This window comes from Callithrix jacchus, chromosome 1 (assembly GCF_049354715.1).
Source record: "Callithrix jacchus isolate 240 chromosome 1, calJac240_pri, whole genome shotgun sequence".
NCBI classification, from domain to species: Eukaryota; Metazoa; Chordata; class Mammalia; order Primates; family Cebidae; genus Callithrix; species Callithrix jacchus.
In genome coordinates, this window is record NC_133502.1 from 90,362,763 (window position 1) to 90,384,728 (window position 21,966).

At 38.7% G+C, this 21,966-nt stretch overlaps 1 protein-coding gene and 1 long non-coding RNA gene across 8 annotated transcripts in view; one reads left to right on the forward strand and one right to left on the reverse strand.

The window, feature by feature from the left end:
• Nucleotides 1-1,229, reverse strand: part of RORB (RAR related orphan receptor B) — a 198,701-nt gene extending 197,472 nt beyond the window's left edge. For 2 of the 3 annotated variants that reach the window (XM_002742844.6, XM_035302344.3), the window contains exon 1: nt 877-1,229. In XM_002742844.6, coding sequence (XP_002742890.1) covers nt 877-883 — 7 coding nt within the window. In that variant the 5' untranslated portion in view covers nt 884-1,229. Of the gene's footprint in view, nt 1-480 lie in introns of all 3 variants that reach the window. The other variant, XM_078348975.1, reaches the window with a different exon arrangement.
• Nucleotides 1,230-1,722: 493 nt separating this feature from the next.
• LOC103792776 (uncharacterized) lies at nt 1,723-21,640 on the forward strand. Of its 5 annotated transcripts, XR_013526425.1 has the most exons (6): nt 1,723-1,842; nt 2,173-2,296; nt 14,897-14,952; nt 16,521-16,774; nt 20,267-20,325; nt 20,974-21,640. It is a non-coding gene; the product is annotated as an uncharacterized LOC103792776 (long non-coding RNA). The 5 variants fall into 5 exon arrangements; XR_013526427.1 differs by lacking the exons at nt 20,267-20,325; nt 20,974-21,640 and adding an exon at nt 16,144-16,303 and having other exon boundaries at nt 16,521-18,131; XR_013526426.1 differs by lacking the exons at nt 20,267-20,325; nt 20,974-21,640 and adding an exon at nt 16,144-16,253 and having other exon boundaries at nt 16,521-18,131.
• The last annotated feature ends 326 nt before the right edge of the window (nt 21,641-21,966 follow it).

A 21,966-nucleotide genomic window follows, 5' to 3' on the forward strand; every position in this document is an offset into this window, starting at 1 on the left:
GGTGTAACGCTACACCCCCTGGCGCGCATCCCCGCAGACCTCATCTCGCTCCGGGGTCCGCCGCCGCCACCTCCTGCGGCTGCGAGGGTCCCGGCCCGAGGATGCACCCAGAACCTTCTTCCACTACGGGCCCCTTTATCTGACAGAAGAGCCGGAGCCCAGGGCTCTCCGGCCGTGTAGCGTGGTCTTTCGAAGCCTCCAGAACTTTCTCATTACAACTTTTCCGGGGTCGCACTGCTCCCTGGGCCGCGCGGGCTCGGGCACGGGGACCTGGCCAGGGCGCAGCGCCGGCGCGAAGGCGCGCGCCGAACTAACTGTTTTACCTCAGCCCAGTCCAGCCTCGCAGCACTGCTCTTCTGCCTATTACCCCTGCGAAGGGACCTGCCTGCTGACCAGGACGCTAGTGGGCCTCGTAACCTGGCGAGTGTGTGCCCGCGCCTGTCCACCCTGGCTCCCGCCTGTGCGCCCAGCGCGACCAACCCTGGCGGGCGACCGCTGCGCGCAGGGGCTTCCAAGCTGCTCCTGCCCAGAGGCATCCTCCCTCGGCTTTCTCTATCCCGCGTCCGCTTCCGCACCCGAGAGCGACAGGCAAAAAAGATTCAGTGCAACTCAAGGACTGGTCGGATCCAACTAGCCTCTCCCCTCTCTCCAATAAAGCGCCCTCCCGCGTCCCTCCAGAACTCCCGAGAGGCAGCAACACCTTCCCACAACTTTCTACGCCCAGGCCATTTGCAGCCCCACCTGCGAGAGCGAACTCGGGAACTGCGCCTGGGCAACCTCTCTCCCCTTCGGCTGGGTGCCCTCCCCTCCCCCATCTCCCCTTCTGCATGGAGTTGGCCGGACTCGGGGAACCTCGGTGCCCGCAGACTCGCTTACCTCGCATGGTGTGGCCGCTCTCCCGCTCCGCGTAGTCATGAAGCTGCTCCCAGCCCGAACCCCGGAGAGCCCAAAAATCCCGCTCAGCACGAGTGAAGAAGGTGGTAGGCGAAGAGCTGCTGTGCCGAGAAAACCATCCCTTTAGGCGGACGCCTTGGCCGCAGGGTGACGTTTGCCGCCGCCGCCGCTATGTTAACAGTTTTGATGTTGGTGGTGACTGTTTTGATGATTGTTTGTTTGTTTGTTTTCAGGAAGGGTGAAAAAAATGTTCTGGCTGGCTGGTGCCTGGGTTTTGTTTTGGTTTTGTTTTTCTTATTTCTTTCTCTCCAATGTGCTTGCTTTTTAAAAATGCCACCGCCTCCGGCTCAGAAGATTTCTTTTGTGATCACTTGGACTGAGGAGGAGGAGGAAGGGCAGCAGCAGGAGGAGGAGTTGGTGGTGGTTTTGTTAGTTACAAAGAAGAGGGAGAAGGAGCAAGGGGGAAAAAAGGAAACAGAAAGAAAGGAAAGAAAGGCGGTGTGGATGGCAGAGCATGTGCGTTTTCACATGACATCTGTGCCTGTTAGCGGATCCACAATGTGAATTTTCACTGTTCAGTTACAGGGAGGAAGGGAGCAGCGAGAGAGAAAGAGAGGGGAGAGATGGAGAGAGAGCGCTGAGAGGGGCTTATACGCGAGGGCGGGCTCGGCCGCGACTTCCAGGCCCCGCCTGCTGTCAGCGCCGCCGCCAATCAGCGCCCGGCAGCGCCTGGAGAGGCTGGGACCGCGGGGAGGGGACACGGCGGTGGCGGGGGCGGGGGCTGGGGACCGGGGAGTCCTCGGTGGCCTGGGCTGCATCGGGGAATTCGAGACTGTCCGAACTGGGCGGAGGAGAAGGGCGGACCGGGAGAGGCGGGCAGATCCGCAGGTGACAGGCACTTCCGACTCCAGCGGAGAAGGGGACACTGGTCGCGGCAGACCTTCGGAGGCAAGAGACGCGGGTCTCCCCGGGTTTTACGTTAGGTCCCTCTCTCGCCACCCCCGCGGGCCCGGCACAGTTAGTTTTGAATTTGTGCCAGCACTTGGCCGAGCGCTGTTTCGGCAAACTTCGCGTCTCTGGCAGGGGTTTCCGTGGGCAGGTCTTCCGTGGGTGTTAGTGGTAGAATAATGCTAACCCACTTCCATCACTTTTAGCACAACTAAAATGCAGTCCCATGCAAGTAGCTGTCCCCTTCCTTTAAAAACGTCGGTCACATGCTCCCTGACCCCCTTCTTTAAAAGGAAAACAAAAGCATTCATGTTTATGTTCTTTTGTCAGGGAAATTGATTTTTATTAGCATTTGGAGAATCCCCTGGCGTGGACTACAGGACTGAAGGAGAACAGCTCAAATTGGCGGTATGGTCACCTTACTAATTCAAGGAAAAGGGCTTGAGGCTCGAAGGTGAGATTGTAGCGTGCTCTTTAGAAAGATTTTAGAAGGAAGACATCGTTAACTTTAGTTGCCAACAGAAGACATTTACCCTATTTAGAGGCGATCGGTAACTGAACATAGATAAACTTGTCTTCCTTAGGCGAAAATCGTCATCTATGACCATTTAATTGTACAAAAATCTAATACATATATAAAAACTGTTTCTTTGCAAGTTTTTCCTCCTCAGTTGACAAAATAAGCATATAGATAATTACGTCTACTTCTTTCCCAATAGTAGGGAACTTCTTAAATACTTGGCGTTAATTGAACACCCTAAAAGATTAGGAGGTGAAAACATTTGCCTCATTCACTCAGCCTTGAGTCTGGGAGATGTCTACTCATTAGCATACCTGTTGGCACAGCAGGCCTCATCATCACTTAAGTATCCAAATAATTTGATTTTTGACTGGTATTTATTCACGATATGTCATGTAACACAAAGTACAGTGTAGAATTGGCAGTTATTTAGTTAATTAGGTCTCTCTACACTGCCAGCTAGTTTTTTCTTTCTTGATTAAATAAAAAATAAATTATCTGCTGAATTTTTACCAGCGTTAAATTGACATAACCCTGCTATATGCCATCCCATTTGCAAACCAATGTGTAATTTAGGAAAATTTTAGTATTAAGAGTGAAAGCTGATTGAGTCATTAATTAAATGAAATGAACAAAAGGAAGTAACTGTTCAGAATAGTTATTCCTTTCTAAATACCTTTCTCCTAGATTTGTAATTGACACAGTAATCTTTTAAGATAATATTTAAGGCTCCCTAGTTTTATTATTTTTAATCAAGTAAAATATATTCATAATAACTATGTTAAAGCTGTAGAAAGTTATGCCTAATTTAGTTGCTTCATTAAAAATTACTGAATATAAAATAGTCAAGAAACAAATTGTGACTATATCATTTTCATGTTGTTGCTTCAAGCAGAGACACAGTAATATCGAAAATTCTAAAGGCTTTGTAAACATTGTGTAATTATTATTGTTGTTGTTATCATTTTAGATTTCTATTTCTCCTTAGCGTAAATAGGAATTTAAACCTTAGAAAAAAATCAAAAATTGAAATTATGTTGTTTTAACTTTCTAAACATTTATTGAATTCTGATTTTTTTTTTTTACTGCTGCAGTATCTGTAATCCTTGAAAAAGGTAGTCAGCACATGTATAAAAAGTATTTTACCCCCCCGCATATTTTTATATTCTCTTTGTTTAGTGGGTTCAACAAGGCATAATTTTGCTTAGTACGTATTTCTTAATTCCTTCTGAGTATTTTTGAATAAATTATTAATTAGTATGTTATTTTATTTTTTAAAACTCATATTCTCTATTTATGGTGATGCAAAAGTATGCATTTTCTCTTTAAATGCTCATCATTGGTTGTAATGTGGCGGCCTGGGACATTTTGGATCTTTCTAAAAATTTAAGAACTGATTTGTTGAAATTTTCTAATAATTTTCACACTTATTTTAACTGAATGGATCCCATTTATGTAGAATAAATATTAAGAATTCAAATGAAATAAGTATTTTCTAAGAACTCACAAAACACGTACATATAATCTGATGGTTTTATAACCTACCTGCCAGCAAATAACCATATTTCAAGTGGCATAATAATATGTTGATATAATGTCCTTGCTCACATGAAGTACAGTATCAGTAATTTCATTTGAATGATCATGTCTGGTTTCCTATAAGCTTGAAACTCTCCTTTTGGATCTGGGCCTAAAGGATAGTCTAAGCTGATAGTTACATTTTGATTAAATGACAATCAGTCACATAGCACTGTCCTCAGTCTCAAGAATTGCATAGTATTCCACTTAGGCTTGCATGCTCACCTGTTTTTCAGATACGTTAGTGTCCCTCTGGTTGAGCTGTATCATGGAGCATTAATGGCAACAAATATCCCAAAGGAGGCAAAGTTTTAGTATAAGCCAACCAGATAGGATGGCCACAGCATTTAGAATTATTTCCAGTCCTAAAATACTTAAACAGGAAGTACAGTTCACGATATTCTGAGCTGGTAAGTGAGGGTATTCCCTGGTCAGGGAATATTTGAAATAATTATGAATCTTGAAGGGACATTAGCAATACCAATAACAATGTTATGTTTGGGAATGACTGACAGATTAGGTATGTTTAACTCTATTTAGGGAGCTGTGTGGTTGTGAAAGTTGAAAAAGAGATATAAAGTTGCTATTAAATATTGTAAAAGCCAGAAAAGTTTAAGAACTTTTAACATTCAAACCTTTTACAAGTGGGAAGGGTGAAGTACTGAGCTCTCTGTTGCTGAAGGCATCCAAGCAAGTGTTGAATGAAAGGTTCTGGTAGAGATGCTCTAGTATACAGATTTCTATACCAGGTTGGAAGTTGTCTAAATTACCTCCAAGATCATCTGTAGCTCTAAGTGTAATGTTGGCCTCCCTGTCTGTGGGTTCTGCATCTGTGGATTCAACCAAGAGCAGAGCAAAAATAAATTGCATGTGTATTGAACATGTACAGATTTTTTCTTGTCATTATCCCCAAAACAATACCGTATAATAATTATTTATGTAGTGTTTACATTGGCATTATAAGTAATCTAGAGATGATTCAAAATATATAGGAAGATGTGCATAGGTTATGTGCAAATACTACACCCTTTTATACCAGAAACTTGAGTATCTATGGGTTTTGGTATCCGTGGGAGGTCTTGGAACCAATCCCCCATGGATACCAAGGGATGACTGAATTCACATGGAGTAAAGTTTGCTACCACTGCCCCAGCAGGCATCAGAGCCATATTTCCTATCTGAGAATGCAAAATTCATGACAGCAGGAGCCAGGATATCCCTAGAGTTCGTAAGAACTGCTGGTAGTTTATATGTGCTTGGTAATTATTGGTGGAATGAATGCTTTCTAACCTTTGGGTCACTGGATGTGAACCACAAATGGAGTGAAGACCTGAATAAGATCCTTCTTTCTTAGTTTCTGTTGAATGGGAAGAGGAGGTGGGGAGAATCTGCATTTTAAATTCTTCTAATTTGGAGGGGCAAAAAAATGATGGTTGATATTTGGTTATGTAGTTAAAAAAGAAAGCTAAATTTAGTTATTTTCATATTTATTACTATTATTTTGGTTATGTAGTTAAAAAAGAAAGGTAAATTTAGTTATTTTTATATTTATTACTATTATCAAATTAATTTTATTTATTTAGGTATTTATGTTTTTGAGAGGGAGTACCACTGGAAGCTGAAGTGCAGTGGCACCATCTCTGCTCACTGCAGTCTCTACCTCTTGGGTTCAAGTGATTCTCCTGCCTCAGCTTCCTGAGTAGCTGGGATAAAGGCACCCGCCACCACACCTCGCTAATTTTTATATTTTAGTAGAGATGGGGTTTTACCATGTTGGTCACACTGGTCCCAAACTCCCGACCTCAGGTGAGCCTGCCTTGGCCTCCCAAAGTGCTGAGATTACAGATGTGAGCCATCATGCCCAGCCCTATTCTCAATTTTATTCCCAGGTGCTGAGTCTTCTTCATAATCTTTGACTTCTTTAAGTTCTGCGTCATTTTAAAATATAGATGCAAGTTCAATAAGATTTCAAATTAAAAAAAAGGCAAATATTAAAATTGAGCGTGTACTTTTTAATAAATTGGAAAAGGTGGTAAGGGCCAAAGCATGAATGAACCCCAGTATGTGGGAGAGGTAAGGCTAGCTTTGGGACAAGGAAAAAACATACAGGTCAGGAAAAACAAGAGCCAACATTTATTGGATGAATCACATGATCTCTCAACCTGTCTAATTTCTATTTCTTACAAGAGTCTATATGTTATACATTATATCTCCTCCTCCTCCCTACATTAAAAAAATTATTTTATGGCTAAAAGAACAGAGGCTTAAAAAAGTTTACTTATCTAAGATCACAAATCTTAAAATGCTGGATCCAAGATTTAAACCCAGATATAGCCACTAAAATGTGTTTCATGAGTGCAGGAACTTTCTTCATTTTATTTTAATTTTTTCAATGCTGAATCCACAGAATCTAGAGTCTTGCCTGATAAATAGTCATATGTCACAAAATGATATTAAATAAGAACAGTGATTTTTTTTTTTTTGAGACAGTCTCTCTGTCACCTAGGCTGAAGTGCAATGGCGTGATCTCGGCTCACTGCAACCTCCACCTCCTGGATTCAAGCAATTCTCCTGTCTCAGCCTCCTGAGTAGCTGGGATTACAGGCATGCGCCACCTCGACTGTTTAATTTTTGAATTTTTAGTAGAAACAAGGAATCACCATGTTGGTCAGGCTGGTCTTGAACTCCCAATCTCGTGATCCGCCCGCCTCGGCCTCCCAAAGTGCTGGGATTACAGGCGTGAGACACTGTGCCCCGCCAAGAACAATGAATTCTGACTTTAAAAATAAAAGGATACTGTGAAAAATTTATGAAACGACAATGGCCTGATTTGGTTCATCATGGAGTTTAGGAAAATATTTCTGCAATAAATATTTCAGGTTGTAAACAATGTAAGCCTGAATTGAATTGGCACTAGGAAAAAAGGGAGAAAATGAAAAGGTTGGATGCCTGACACATTTTGCAGGCAGAAGCTATGACATCGAATGCAATGATTAGACCAGTGGTGCTGGTGGGCAGAATGTTGGGTAAAGGAAGGGAGAAGTCAAACCAAAGCTTCTAGAATGAATATCCCACTTATCTAAGTATATAAGGAAGAAAGAGCAGATTCTTATTTAAATAGGGGAAAATATTGACATGAATTTTCAATTTTGCCTATCAGTGATGATGTCCAACAGATAGATAGTTGGCTATTGATAGAACTGGAGATTTGGAAATTGATTAGAGGTCAAAGTAAGATTTATGACATTTAGGCTGGGCATGTTGGCTCTGGCCTGTAATCCCAGCGCTTTGGGAGGCCGAAGTGGGTAGATCATTTTAGGTCAGGAGTTCGAGACCAGCCTGGCCAATGTGTTGAAACCGTATCTCTACTAAAAATACAAAAATTAGCCAGGAGTGGTGGTGAGCATCTGTAATCTCAGCTACCTGGGAAGCTGAAGCGGAGGTTCCAGTGAACTGAGATTACACCACGGCACTCCAGGTGACAGAGCAAGGCCCCGTCTAAAAAAAAAAAAAAAAAAAAAAATTATGACATTCAGAAACACCAAGGAGAATAGAGACAATGTCAGATTTAAATGTGGACAAATAGGTACATAAAATAATAGAATTACATTTTTGTGTATATTTGTCCCTATAATATTTTAAATAGGGACAAACTTGCTACATCAGGAAACCCGGACACCACAAGGTTAGATACATTTTCCTATACATTAAAAGTAAGTATTTTAAATGGCAAAGACCCCCCCAAACAAACTCAATAGCCTGGAGAAAATATTTGTTGCACGTGTGACAGATGGAAGATTAGTAGCCTTCATAAACAAATGTATGCAAACTTACAAATTGATAAGATTTAGATTAAAAAAAAAACCTAAAAATTGAGGTTGGTAGAGAAGAAAGGGGAGATAATTTAGTAGACAATTTTTTAAAATGGTTTTTTCTTTATGGTTTTTGATACAGGTGAATAATTTGTTCTTTGTATCTATAGCTCTGTGAATACGGTTGAGAAGTTCCTTTCCAGATCAATTGACAAGGCTTTAGGATAATTTCTTGTACATTTACTAAAATATTAATTAAGATGCAAATGTAATATTTTGTATAACTTCACTGTTCTTGCTGATAGTCTTTAAAGTTCATCTTGAATTGCCTACTTTTCTGTAACTTCACCACCTTATCAATCTAAGCTACTGTCCCTTTCCTGCCTAGATGGGTATAATATTCTTAGAATATTTTCTCTACCTCCATTCTTGCTTCTCACCCCATTAATTTCCCAACTGGCAGTTAGAGAGAACTTTTAAAAGTCAGATAATAAATATCCCCCTGTAAAAAACATTAGTGTCTTCCTATTGCATTTAGACAATCTATATTTACTGTGCCAATATTTACTGTGACTTAGAAGTAGGGCGCATATATATTATAGTTTGCCCTGAAACCCTGCATAATTGTTAAAAGTGTCCCTTTCATTTTCAAATATGTTCCTGTTTGAGCAATGCTTAGTAGTTACCCTGATGATTATAAAGCATTTCTGGCTTAAATGTTATAGTCTTAGAGAAATTGTCCCTCATAATGCCACCTAAGCGAGCACTGGTTTATAATTTTTTAGCAAATAGCCTCTGTTTTCTTTATAGTGTATATCAGAATTTATGATTATTTGTTTTCTTTTAATATCTAATGAAAGAACTCAATTAATTTATAATTAATATTATTATTAGCTCCAGGAGGCAGTGACCACTTCTTTTATTTTGTATTACATTATCAGTGCCTGGTATGATGGCTGACACTTAGTACATGCTTAGTAAGTTTGTTCAGTGAATTGATAACTTTGACTAATTGCCACAATTAAAGCGATGTAAGTAATAATTCTTTTGCTTTTTGAAAACTTTATTCACATATTTGCTAAGATAACTCAAGATCTCATTATGACCGCATTAAAAATGCACGAAATATTGTTTTTCCTTTCAAGGCAACTGACATATAGTGCTGATTTAATGTATTGGTTTGGGAGTAAATAAAACAGGACAGCAATCAAAACAAACAAAAACCGATTTTGTCACCAGATCTGCTATTTGCGAGGTAACTTCTAGCTGGCTGTGAACCTACTGGTTATGGTCTGCATGTTTGTATCGTCTCTAAATTCATATGTTGAAGCGCCAACTCCCATTGGATGGTCTAAAGACGTAGGGCCTTTGGGAGGTAAGTAGATTTAGATGGGTCATGACAATGGAGCCCCTATTATGGGATTAGTGTCCTTATAAGAAGAGAAAGAAATACCACAATTTCCTCTCTCTGCCATGTGAGAGTACAGCAAGAAGATGAGCTTAGCTGTGTTTTTCTTTTTAATTGCTCTCTCTAGACTTTGAAGCACTTCTTGGATCTGTGGCTGGGTATCTTTTAGCATTTGGAGTGTTCTTGATATTTACTCTTTTTATTTTTATTTTTTGACATGGAGTCTAAGTCTGTCACCCAGGCTAGAGTGCACTGGTGTGATCTTGGCTGACTGCAGCCTCTGCCTCCCAGGTTCAAGTGATTCTCCTGCCTTAGCCTCCTGAGTAGCTGGGACTACAAGTGCTGGCCACCACACCTGGCTAATTTTGTATTTTTAGTAGAGACAGGGTTTTACCACATTGGCCAAGCTGGTCTCAAACTCCTGATCTTGTGACCCACCCACCTCAGCCTCCCAAAGTTTGGGGATTACAGGTGTGAGCCACCATGCCTGGCTAATATTTACTCTTAAATGTAGTTCTCACCTCATTTTCACTGTTTTCCCTTCTGGAGGGAGATGGTGTTGCATACGTGCTAGAACGTTTCATCATGTCCCACATGTCCCTTTCAGTTTTATACATAGTTTCCATTTTTTGTGTTCTCCAGACTTCCATCAGTATATGTTATACTTAACCAACTTCTAGTTTATTAATCCTTTCCTCAACTATGTCCATTCTTCAAGTCTGTTGACAGACCTATCTACTTAGGCATTTACTTCAGTTACTGTCTTTAGTCTTAGAATTTCCATTTTGTTCTTTTTTATAGATTTCTGTTATCTGATAAAATCCTCCATCTTGTCCTTTTTTTTTGAACATATGAATACATCATTACTTTAAAGCCCATGTCCGATAATTCCAATATCTAGGTCATCTGTTCACTTGATATATTTTTAATATATTCTCTAGAGTTTTTAAATTGAAATTCTGGACATGGTTTATAAAAATTAAAGGATCTCTGGGTGATCAAAATGCTGCTTGTTATGGTGGTGTTTTCTTTCTCTGTTACAGAGAAGATTGGAATGAGCAGAGAAAACACAAGTCAAGACAATTTTGAAGATTTGAGTTTGAACAGCATTTTGTTGAAAAGCATGCACATAGGCCAAACTTGACTCATGGTATTTTCCACAAAGATTAAAGAACTTACTGTGCGTTTTTCTTCCCAAACATCAAAATTGTTACTGATACATAGTTGCATGTTTACAATATCACTGAAATTACTATGTTCCCTTCAACACACTCACTAAAATCAGATAATTTTTTAGTACAAAATGTTTTCATCTTTTCTATTGCTTAAAGGAGTAGATGGGAATCTTTGTTTTCCCTTGAGATTCTACAGTTTGGTGAGAGCTCATCCTTGAAGTTTATTGCCACATTTCTTTCCTTGAAATAAAAAATATATAGCTAACTGCAGCTACCTTGGAGACTAAGATTATAATCACCATGTCCCTTCCTTAGAATGCATCCACATATAGGCCATAGGTCACTCAGTTTGAATGCTTGGCATTCCTGGGAACTGATGGCATTTTGATAAATGATGCACATACATAATCTGGAAATTTTAAATGCACTGGCAGAGATCAGGAAATGTTCGTGTTAATAAAAGCATAATTTTCTGGATCAAAGCAGACAAGGGAGTCCAATTTTCTCAGATGAGGAGAGCTGCAGAATCTGTTTAGTAAATGAGAAGAGAGGTTAAGGGAAGATGAGCCCTTTAAATAAGGGCAAATACTTTATCAAAATGAACCAATTTTAGAATAGCTCGTCTTTCTCTCTGAAGGGACACTGGGAGTAAAGGAATGAAATCAGCATGCTTTAAAAAAAAATTCTAAGCAACTCTACCTGAACTCCCTAGTAGGATGGCTACAACCTCAGTCAGTTTATGTTAAAATGTGGAGAAAACGTTTTATCTGAATGTAAATTCTGTTAACTCAACAGCCAGGACTTAGAAGAAGGAGTGAAAAAACCAAAACCAAAAACACGAGTTGAGATGAAAAGTAGGAATAAAGAATAAGAAAAGGAATGAGAATTAAGGGATTAAAAAGTCCTTGAGAGAGACAGGGAAGGCATACATATGTCTTTAAAGAATGTGCATTGTATATTTCATGGACATGTTTCAGATGAGTCATTCGATGGTGAATGAGAAAAAGCAGGGGTGAGTCCTGAGGATGGTGAGCAGAAAAAGAAGGGACAAAGGAAAAAGGGAAGAGGACAAAGAGCGGGGACAACTTTGACTTTGTTTATTGGCTTATGTGAAGGGGAGTTGATCACTCAGGACTGAATTGATTGTCTGGGTCCTGAAGAGTAGTATTGGGGTTTTTGTTGTTTGTATTTTTGGCAATTAAGTCTCAAGGGTCTTCTCTTAATGGCCTCTGTAAACTACCAGTCTCTATCTTTAACAACCATAGTCTACTCTGGGAAAAGGGAATAATGGGCTTTTCTGCTTGTGTTTACTTTATGTATGACATGCAAACATGAAACCAATAATGCAAGGCAGTGTTCGCAGTCCCCCAATAAAAGTTTCAGAAAGGATTGTTTTGCTTTACTGCAAAGCAAGCACATATCCATTAACTAAATTGCTTTATGAAGTTGTAAAAAATTATTTTGGTAAAGCTGGCATTGTTCATTTGGGGATTATGTAAGATTAATGAAATTAGTGCTATGAGACAATTATATGTTAAAAAGGAAAATAGTTTCTTCCAAATATCAGTAAATCTACAATACAGTGAAGTTACAATACATTCAAGTGAGTCTTTTTTTTTCTTCAGTAAGTTTGTTATACTCAAAATGTACCAGAAACAGGAACAAAAGTATTTTATAAAAGAATTAATTTTTATGGACTATGAGTCCCAAAGGGTTATGTAATCAAAGTGGAAGCAGAAAAGCAGAGCTTTGAAAATAATTGGTCATATCATGTTACACTTAACACATGTGCAGGTGTGTCCCCAGAGAAGGCTAGTGAAGTTATTTCATGTCTTTAAACTCAGGGATAAGTTAATAAAGAGTTGTAGAGATTTGCTTAGATCACTTGTATCTTTGCTTCTGGAGATATGGATGGGATATAAATGAAATGGGTAAATGAGGGTTTGGGGCAGCAAATAAGCTTGTGTTCTCTGCCACATCCAAGGGGTCCCTTGCATCAACTTCCTGCCCCAAGAGTTTTGGAAATGGAAGAACAGTGTCCAGCAGAGGGAGTAGTGCTGGTAGCAGGATCTGATTTAGCAAACACTTTCAACTTTATTGGTTTGAAATTACCAGCATCTTCCCATTTGTGGGGAGCTACCTGCAGGCTACAAAATCACTATTTTAACCTCAAACCCATTGAGCTCAAAATTAAGTAGAAGAAACTATACTTGTCTGCCTTAATAGTTATTTCACTTTATTTTTATTGAAGTAGCACATGTATGAATTAGGAGATATCAGGGAAGTGCAGATATAATTTTTTTCAAAGTTGTCTTCAATCAAGAGTAGTTTATTATAGTATGTCTTATATTTCTCATATGTTACTATCTTCCTATAGAGTCAATTTTTTTCCTGACAAATTTATGTTTCATTGAAATGTTGAAATAGCTAAGTCTTTATTAATCTGGCTGCAGATTGGTTTTCTTAACTTGGAAATTACCTTTTCTGGTTAATAATAGATCCTTACATTAGCTCTCAAAAAGCTCTACAATCTCAAAAAATAATTGTTTTTTCTAAAGAACTAATGAACTCGACAGTAAGAACAGAAAATGGAAACATTAAAATGCCTAAGGAAAAAGAAACAGGTTTTGATCCCTGTGGGCTGTGATGAGTGGGGACCAACTCGGTGTCTGTACAAGCATCCTGGACTCAAGAGAAGAATGTGGAGGATGTAGTTACAAATGATTGAGAGGAATTCAGCTCTAGGGAGGAAAAAGGGAATTATTTTTGAAAAGCATAGTTTAAAAAGCAGACTTTACCAAGCCATCACTATATTTACAGGTGGATTTGTCATTCATTTAAAGAGTCAATAAATACAGATTTGAGTAAAATCTTTCATTTCAATTTCCTATACATTTCAACAAAGGGCACACCTTGAGTAAATTTTGTTGCAAAGACAGTAAAAATTGTTAAAAATCATGGGTCATTTGATATTTATTTAAACAGAAGTCCTTCCATAAAATATTCTAAGATATAGATAAACCTGAAAAATTATTGTTCTATATAATTCTGCTTTATAATTTATGGAGAAAATTTGTAGGAATTTTACAAACAAAAAGAAATACCCTAAAACCAAAATATTAAGCAAACTAAATGTAAAGCTAAACTAAAATGTACTAATAAGATGATCTTGTAAATCACATCAAAATGATTGATAGCTTTTAATAAACTTATTTTTTTAGAGCAGTTTTAGGTTTATAGAAAAATTGAGCAGAAAGTACAGAGAGTTCCCATATGCACCCTCCCACTTCCACAACAGTTTTCTCTATTAATAATATCTTGCATTAGTGTGGTGAGTTGTTTTTACAGTGAATGAACTAATATTGATATATTATTAACTATTGTTCAAAGTTTACATTTAAGTTCACACTTTGTGTTGTATCTTCTATGGGTGTTGACAAGTGTATAGTGACATGTATACACCATTGTAGTAGCACACAGATAGTTCCATTGCCCAAAAAATCCGCTGTGATTCACCTAGTCATTCCCTGACATAACCCCTGATAAACACTGAGCTTTTTACTGTCTCCATAGTTTTGCCTTTTCCAGAAAGTCATATATTTACAATCACACTAAGCCTTTTTGGATTAGTTTCTTATACTTAGTAGTACACATTGACTTTTACTTCATATCTTTTGATGGGCCGATAACTCTTTTTTCTTTTGGTACCTAATAATAATATTCCAATGTTTGGATATCCACAATTTGTTTATCCACCTATTGAAGGACATCTTGGTTGCTTTCAAGTTTTGGCAATTATGAATAAAGCTGCTATAAATATTCGTGTGCAGGTTTTGAATGGACATAAATTTTCAGTTTATTCATGTAAATACCAAGGAGTGTATGATTGCTGAATCATATAGTAGGAGCATGCCTAGTTTTAACAAGAAACCACCAGTCTTTCAAAGTGGCTGTAGCATTTTGCATTCCCAGCAGCAGTAAATCAGAGTTTCTGTTACTCAACATCCTTGCCAGCAATCGCCAGTGTTCTGGGTTTTTTTTTTGTTGTTGTTGACATTTTAATAGGTGTGTTGTGGTATCTCATTGCTATTTTAATTTGCAGTTCTCTAATAACATATCATGTTGAGCATCTCATATGCTTATTTATATTTGTATGCCTCCATTAATGAGGTGTTTGTTCAGATATTTTGTTTAAAAATAATCATTTTAAATTTATAAAACATATACAATAGTCAAAAAGAAAGTATGGAAAAAGAAAAATGTTATTTAAAATCATAATTAACCATATGATTGTTGTTTTTCTATTCTCTTTTTCTGTTATTTTGTTCAAATGCAAAATGATTTTATGTAATTATTATTATTATATATACAATTTTGTATAGTCCTTTGCAAATATTATAACATATCTTGTAATTATTACTAGAATTTGTTATAAACAAGTAGATATATTACAATTAACTTAATCTTTTTTAGGTTACTTCCATTTGTCATGCAATGTTTTTAAAAGCTTTTTTAAAACAAAACAAATTTATAAATTTTTTTTTTTTTTTGTGTCACCCAGGCTGGAGTGCAATGGTGTGATCACTGCTCACAGTAGCTTCAAACTCCCAGGATTAGGTAATCCTCCTAACTAAACCTCTTGAGTAGCTGGGACTGCAGGTGTGTACCACCACAGCAAGCTTACTTTTATTATTATTATAATATTTTTGTGGAGACAGAGTCTTACTATGTTTCCCTGACTGGACTCAAGCAATCCTCCTGCCTTGGCCATCCAAAGTGCTGGAATTACGGGCATGAGCCACTGAACCTGGACCCTGTAGATTTCTTTTTGAGTTGAAAACTGGAAATTCTGCTTAATATTTTTTTTTGGCAGGTTAAAGTGACCTGTGTTGGAAATGCAGAATTATTTTGTAGATAAACCTAACAAAACATGTTCTATGGACCTGTTGCCTCTAAAATCAGAGACTTAAAATATCTTAATATAAACAGGAGATTTTAGATAGATATGGATCATTTTAACATGCAAATGCTGACAAGGTTTTGTCCTGGTGGAGCCCCCAACATATGAAATTTAATTTGGTGATTGTGAAAACCCAGAAGATAGAAAAGTGTCTTCCAGGAGTACAACCCTATCATAAAAGCTCCATGATTAGTTCTTTGAAGAACTTCTCAAAGGTGGCACAGTTTTGAGCTTTGAAAATTTTAATACGTTCTCTGTGATCCTAGCATTTCTAATTAGAATGTTAACATTTCTTATGACTTATCAGAATTCTTTGTTGACAGGGAGCTCTGTAACCATTTCTCTGTGCTTGAAGAATGAGGCCAAGATAGAGGTCTCTGAGCTAAAAGAAGAATTAGGCCAGGAAAAGAGTAAGGATTCAGAGTCAGAGAGTGGTCATTTACTCCATCTCTTCCTTGTTTCTCATTTGTCTTACCAATCCAACAGGAATTTTTGAGAATTAAAGGAAGTACCATATTCAAAAGCACCCAGCATCTAATTATTATTATCTAAATGTTAGTATGCTCCTTGGAACAACTCGTCTTGTTTATAGTTTATTGAAATTCTAATTGTTAAGGTAAGGCAATTCTGCAGTATATTTGCATGGTCAGGATTCTATGGGTTACAAGTGATAGGAAAAACTCAAGCACTTAAAAAATAACACTCGCTTGAGAAAAACAGGAAATTATTGGCTTATGTCCAGAAGGAACACAGTTGGATATAGGACTTCACATACTATTATCAGGCTTGTCGCCTTCCATCTTCTGACTGTGTCTTACTTTATGTTGTCTTCCTTCTCATGTCCCTAGGAAATGGCAAAGCTGCTTACCAGATGTTCTAGCTTATATTCTACCACCTGAGTAAACTCCGTGCAAATGCCATATCTCTTCTAACAGTTTCAGCAAAAGCCCCAGATCTGGTATCAATTGGTTTGGCCTGGATCATATTCATATCCTTGATGCAATGGTTGTGAGTCTGATTGGCAGGTCTGGAAGGGGTCCTTGGTGATCACTGAAGGGGTCAGCCCTACTGGAATTATGTGAAAGGAAAATGTCCCAAAAGAAAATGATTTGGCAGGCAAAATGACATGTGTGCATTTTGTGGTCCTTTTTAAGGAACATTGCAGGAGGGAAAGACAGTCAAAAAAAAAAAAAATCACATCTATTCTCATTTGTTCTCCCCTAAGGGAATAAAGAACTCCTGAATCAACTGCTCCTGCCACAGGAGTTACACAACAACCAGCCTTGTGGATCAAGAGGAACTGCCGCTGTCTTCTTTTTTCATCTTACCACCTGGTCCAATTCTACCTTGTTTTCCTGAATTGTCACTGAGCTTTCAATACAAGTGAGGATGGTGTTTGTAAATTGCAGAAAGACCAGTTTATCTGTGGAGGAACCACATAGAGAGTTAGTGTTATTTTACACTACGTGAAGGCCAGAGGTAAGAGGGCCAGTACAGTATCTTCATGACTCCATCAGGGACACAGGGGCTTCTGTCTGTTCCTTAGACACTCACAGAATATGGATTTTGTCCTCTTGCACTTTCCCTGAAGATCTCAAAGTATTTTCTCCACTTCCTGCCTTACCTCAGGAAGAAGTAGAAGGCAGAGGGAAGAAGTTGCATGCCAGTTAACTGTCCTCAGAGAGAGGGGTGGGGGCAGCCCTGGCAGCCAGGAGCTGGCCTGGCACTATCAATGGGCCTTGTTGCTAGGAGCTGACCTGGCACTCATGGCTAGGCCTTAGCAACTAAAGAGACAGTGCTAGAGATACCAGAATTATAGTTAGCGTTTTGAAGAAAAGGGGTGGAAAAAAACCTTTGACTATTCACAAGTTGGACTAGATTTGACTAACACTTGCACGGCCCAAGTGGACCTCTGTAAATACATTTCAAAAAGTTACATTAATTCTCTGTCTAGATTTATGTAAATAGTCTCAGGGAAGGCAAACTGAGACAGCAAATGGCAACTGTGAAATACAGTTTTATTTGCACACAGGAGAACCTAGTTTTGACATTTTCTTAAACAACCAAGATTTATTCTTTAAAAAATTAAATAACACAATTGATACATAAACACTTATGTACTATAAAACAGTCAAGTATTAAATAATATGAGCATATAGAGTGAACATTACAGTTTCCTTTCCCTTCCTCCACAACCTTCCCTTACTAGCAGGAACTACTGCTAAAATATTAGTGCATTTAGTAGAGAATTTTCCTCTTTACAGTCACACTCATTTTAGTTTCTTGTGTGTGTGTGCGTGTGTGTATCATTGTCTTCCCTTATACATACAAGTTACTCTCTTACCATAACAAGTAGAACTGCTGAGTCTAAGGTTTAACTTTAACCTTTTGGTGACCAGACTCCAAAATGTTCTTTTATGGCCACAAATGGTGTATGAAGGTAGTCATTTCCTCTTACCCTTACCAACCCAGAGTTACTCACTCTTCAGTGAAGCACTTGGTACCCCACTGTTGGTTTAATTTCCCTGATTACTACTGATGTTGAGGACCATTTCATATGTTTATGGACTGTTAGGAATTCTTGTTCTATGATTTGTTTATTCTTATTCTTCTTGCTGATTTGTCTGGAGTGTTTATGTGGTATGGATATTAATTCTGTGTTGTAATCATACGAGTTGAAAACATTTTCTCTCACTCGGCAAGTTGCCTTTTAGTTTACCATAATATAAGATATTTTATTATAGATATATTTATATATATATTATTACATGACAACATTTTTTTCTTTTTAGCTTCTGAGTTTTGTGTTTTACAATAAAATTTTTCTTTAATCCAATCTTGTAAGAATTTTCTCCCATATTTTATTCAAATACTTTACAGTATGGCTTTAGGTTCAGCCAAGAATCTGAGCTTTCTTATTTGATATAATGTAGGTAGGAATCAAATGTGTCTTCTTACATGATGTGATGGAGTCAAAATTCTCCAGTTCATTTTCCAGCTCTCCTGTTTGCTGGTAGTTCAGAATGACTAGCCTCTTCTGTGCCTCAGTTTTATTATCACAAAGTGTGAATAATATTTTTATCTATCTCATAAGATTGTGGGACTGATAAAATGAATTATTACATGAAAAACACTTAGAATAGTGTCTGGCATATTGTAAACTCTTCTTAATATATGCTAACCACAACAAGAATCCCCCAAACAAAACAACAACAGCAACGAAACAAATCTAAACTCTCCTCTAGTGAATTAATACATCACATTTACTATAATTTATATACATAAATGGGCCTGCTTTTGGGTTCTATTCAGTTTTATTGACCTAATTGTGCCACTTACCTTTGTTTTACTTACTATAACTTTAAGATATATTTGGCGTCTGGAAGGGCATATGCCTTTCATTGTTTGATATGGTTTGGCTGTGTCCCCACCCAAAATCTCATCTTGAATTGTAATCCCCGTAATCCGCATAAGGCCCACATGTATCCCCATAATCCCTGGGGTAGGACCAGGTGGAGGTAATTGGATCATGGAGGCAGTTTTCCCCATGCTGTTCTGGTGATAATGAGTGAGTCTCACGAGATCTGATGGTTTTGTAAGCATCTGGCACTTCCCCTGCTTGCACTCACTCTGTCCTGCCACCCTGTGAGGAAGGTAGGTGCCTGCTTCTCCTTTGCCTTCTGCCATGATCATAAGTTTCCAGAGGCCACCCCAGCAATGTGAAACTATGAATCAACAAACCTCTTTCCCTTATAAATTATCCACCATTGGATATTTCTTCATAGCAGTGTGAGAACAGACTAATACACTGTTCTTTTTCTAAAAAAATTATCCTCCTCATGTTTCTTCTACAGATGAATTTTAAAATGATCTTTTTAAGTTCTATAAGAAACATCTTGCTGACTTCAATACAAAGAGTTAGTTTCCACAGAAATTTATTTAGGATTGTACTTAAATGTATAAATCACTTTAGGGAGAATTAATATTTTTATAATATTGAATTTTCCTGGAAGATGGGTTCACATGTGACACATTGTTCAAAAAATTTGTCTTATTTTATGTTCCTCAGCAAAATGTTAGCATTTTCTTCATATCTTGCTTCTGATTGTAAAGTGGCTGAAGAATTCCAGATGTTGTTACTGTTAGTCAGACATAGGAGCATGGGAGAGTCTTGTTGTATGTTAGCAATTTTGACTTGGTCAAGCTCCCATCTCTGAATTAATTCCTGTAACTAGAAGAATGTATGTATCCACAACTGCTTTAAACTTAATTCATGTCCCTGCCCTTCCCACGCTGCCGCCGGAACTCCTGAGCAATAGGGAAATTACCTAAGAAGGCAGAATAAATGGAAATCTCTATTATTCTAATTTGGGGTATACTTTTCTTCTTAATTGATATTTGGTTTGATTTTTTTTACTATTAATTAATTTTTTTTTACTAGTTTCTTAATTATTTTCCTTGGAAAGCATTTCTACACTGTATACTTTCTGAATACTTGAATGTCTGAGAGTGTCTCTTGTTTCCTAATTCACAAAATAACAAAATGTTTAAAATATTCCACTGTTGGCTGGGCATAGTGGCTACACCTATAATCCCAGCACCCTGGGAGGCCGAGGCAGGTGGATCATGAGGTCAGGAGATTGAGACCATCTTGGCCAACATGGTGAAACCCCATCCATACTAAAATGCAAAAATTAACTGGGCGTGGTGATGTGTGCCTGTAGTCCCAGCTACTCGGGAGGCTGAGGTGGGGAAATTGCTTGAACCTGGGAGGTGGAGGTTGCAGTGAGCTGAGATCACGCCACTGCACTCCAGCCTGGTGACAGCAAGACTTCATCTCAAAAAAAAATTCCACTGTCTTTTTTTGTTTTTGTGTAGTAAATGAGAAATCTGATGCCTGCTTGATTTTCTTTCCCCTCTCTTTCTTTGGTTCTCTCTTGACCTTTCACCTTCCACCATGGGATGATACAGCATGAAGGCCTTCATCAAATATGCACCTTTTGATTTTGGACTTCCCAGACTCCAGAACTGTAAGAAATAAATCTCTGTTCTTTATAAATTACCCAGTCCCTAGTATTCTGTTGTGGCAGCACCAAAGGGACTAAGACAGTCGGCTTCCTTGAAATAACCAAGCCTCGTTTTATTTTTCTATGTTAGTCTGTGCAAGTTGAGGTTATTACACTCAGTATCTTGGGAAGTGCTATATTGGCAAGCAGTGGGGACAAAGAAAGCAGTTAATTTTCCAAATAGCTGGATTTTTTCCAGTAGTCCTTTTCTAGGCCTGAGGAACAAGAGGGCTGGGATAGTTTTTCTATGAACTGAGTGGATCCTGTTACCAATCTTTTAAACCCTTAAATAGCCTCAAGATTGAAGTGCTCTGCTGCATACTTTGCCAGAGGAGGCTACCTTCCTTTCCATCTGATTCACATTGTGTCGTGGAGACTCCTATAAGTTGTATGTTGTGATTGAGAGCAGCTCCTTAGATGTTTGCAGCATTTCCTTCAGGCTTAAAAACTATCCTGCATGTCCTCCTGCCTCCTCAATTGCACTACCGGCCTCCTACTGCTTGAGTCACCTCAGCTGTACATTGGCTAAGGAAAGAAGCAAAGTATTTAGGCAACTGTCTTCTGAGAATTACCTCTGATATATCTTTAATTTTTTATTTGTTTCTGAATTAGTCCATTTTCATGCTGCTGATAAAGACATACTGAAGACTGAGCAATTTACAAAAGAAAGATTTAACTGGACTTACAATTTCATGTGGCTGGAGAAGCCTCATAATCACAGTGAAGACAAGGAGGAACAAATAACATCTTACTGGATGGCAGCAGGCAGAAGGAGAGGGAGCTTATGCAGGGAAATGCCTCTTTTTAAAACCATCAGATCATGTGAGACTTATTCACTATCATGAGAACAGCATGGGAAAACCTGCTGCCATGATCCAATTACCACCCACCAGGTACAACAAGTGGGAATTTGAGATGAGATTGGGGTGGGGACATACCCAAACCATATCACTGTGCCCTTGGCCCCTACCAAATCTCACAGCTTCACATTTCAAAACCAATCATGCCTTCACAACAGTCCCCTAAAGTCTTAACTAATTTCAGCATTAACTCAAAAGTGCACAGTCCAAAGTCTCATCAGAGACAAGGCAAGTTCCTTCCCACTGTGAGCCTGTAATATCAAAAACAAGTAAGTTACTTACTAGATACAATGGGGGCACAGGCATTGGGTAGATAAAGCCATTCCAAATGGGAGAAACTGGTCAAAACAAAGGGGCTACAGACCCATGTAAGTCTGAAATCCAGTGGAGCAGTCAAATATTAAAGTTCCAGAATGATCTGCTTTGTCTCCATGTCTCACATTCAAGTCATGCTGATGCAAGAGGTAGGTTTCCATGGGGAAGCTCAACCCCTGTGGCTTCAAAGAGTACAGCCTTCCTTCTCACTGTCTTCACAGGCTGGCATTGAATGTCTATGGCTTTTCTAGGTACACGATGCAAGCTGTTGGTGGATCTACCATTCTGGGTTTTAGAGGCTGGTGGCCCTCTTCTCACAGCTCCATTGGGTGATTCTAGTCCCCGGTAGGGACTCTCTGTGGGGGTTCTGACCCCACATTTCCCTTCTGCACTGCTCTAGCAGAGGTTCTCCATAAGGGCCTCACCTGAA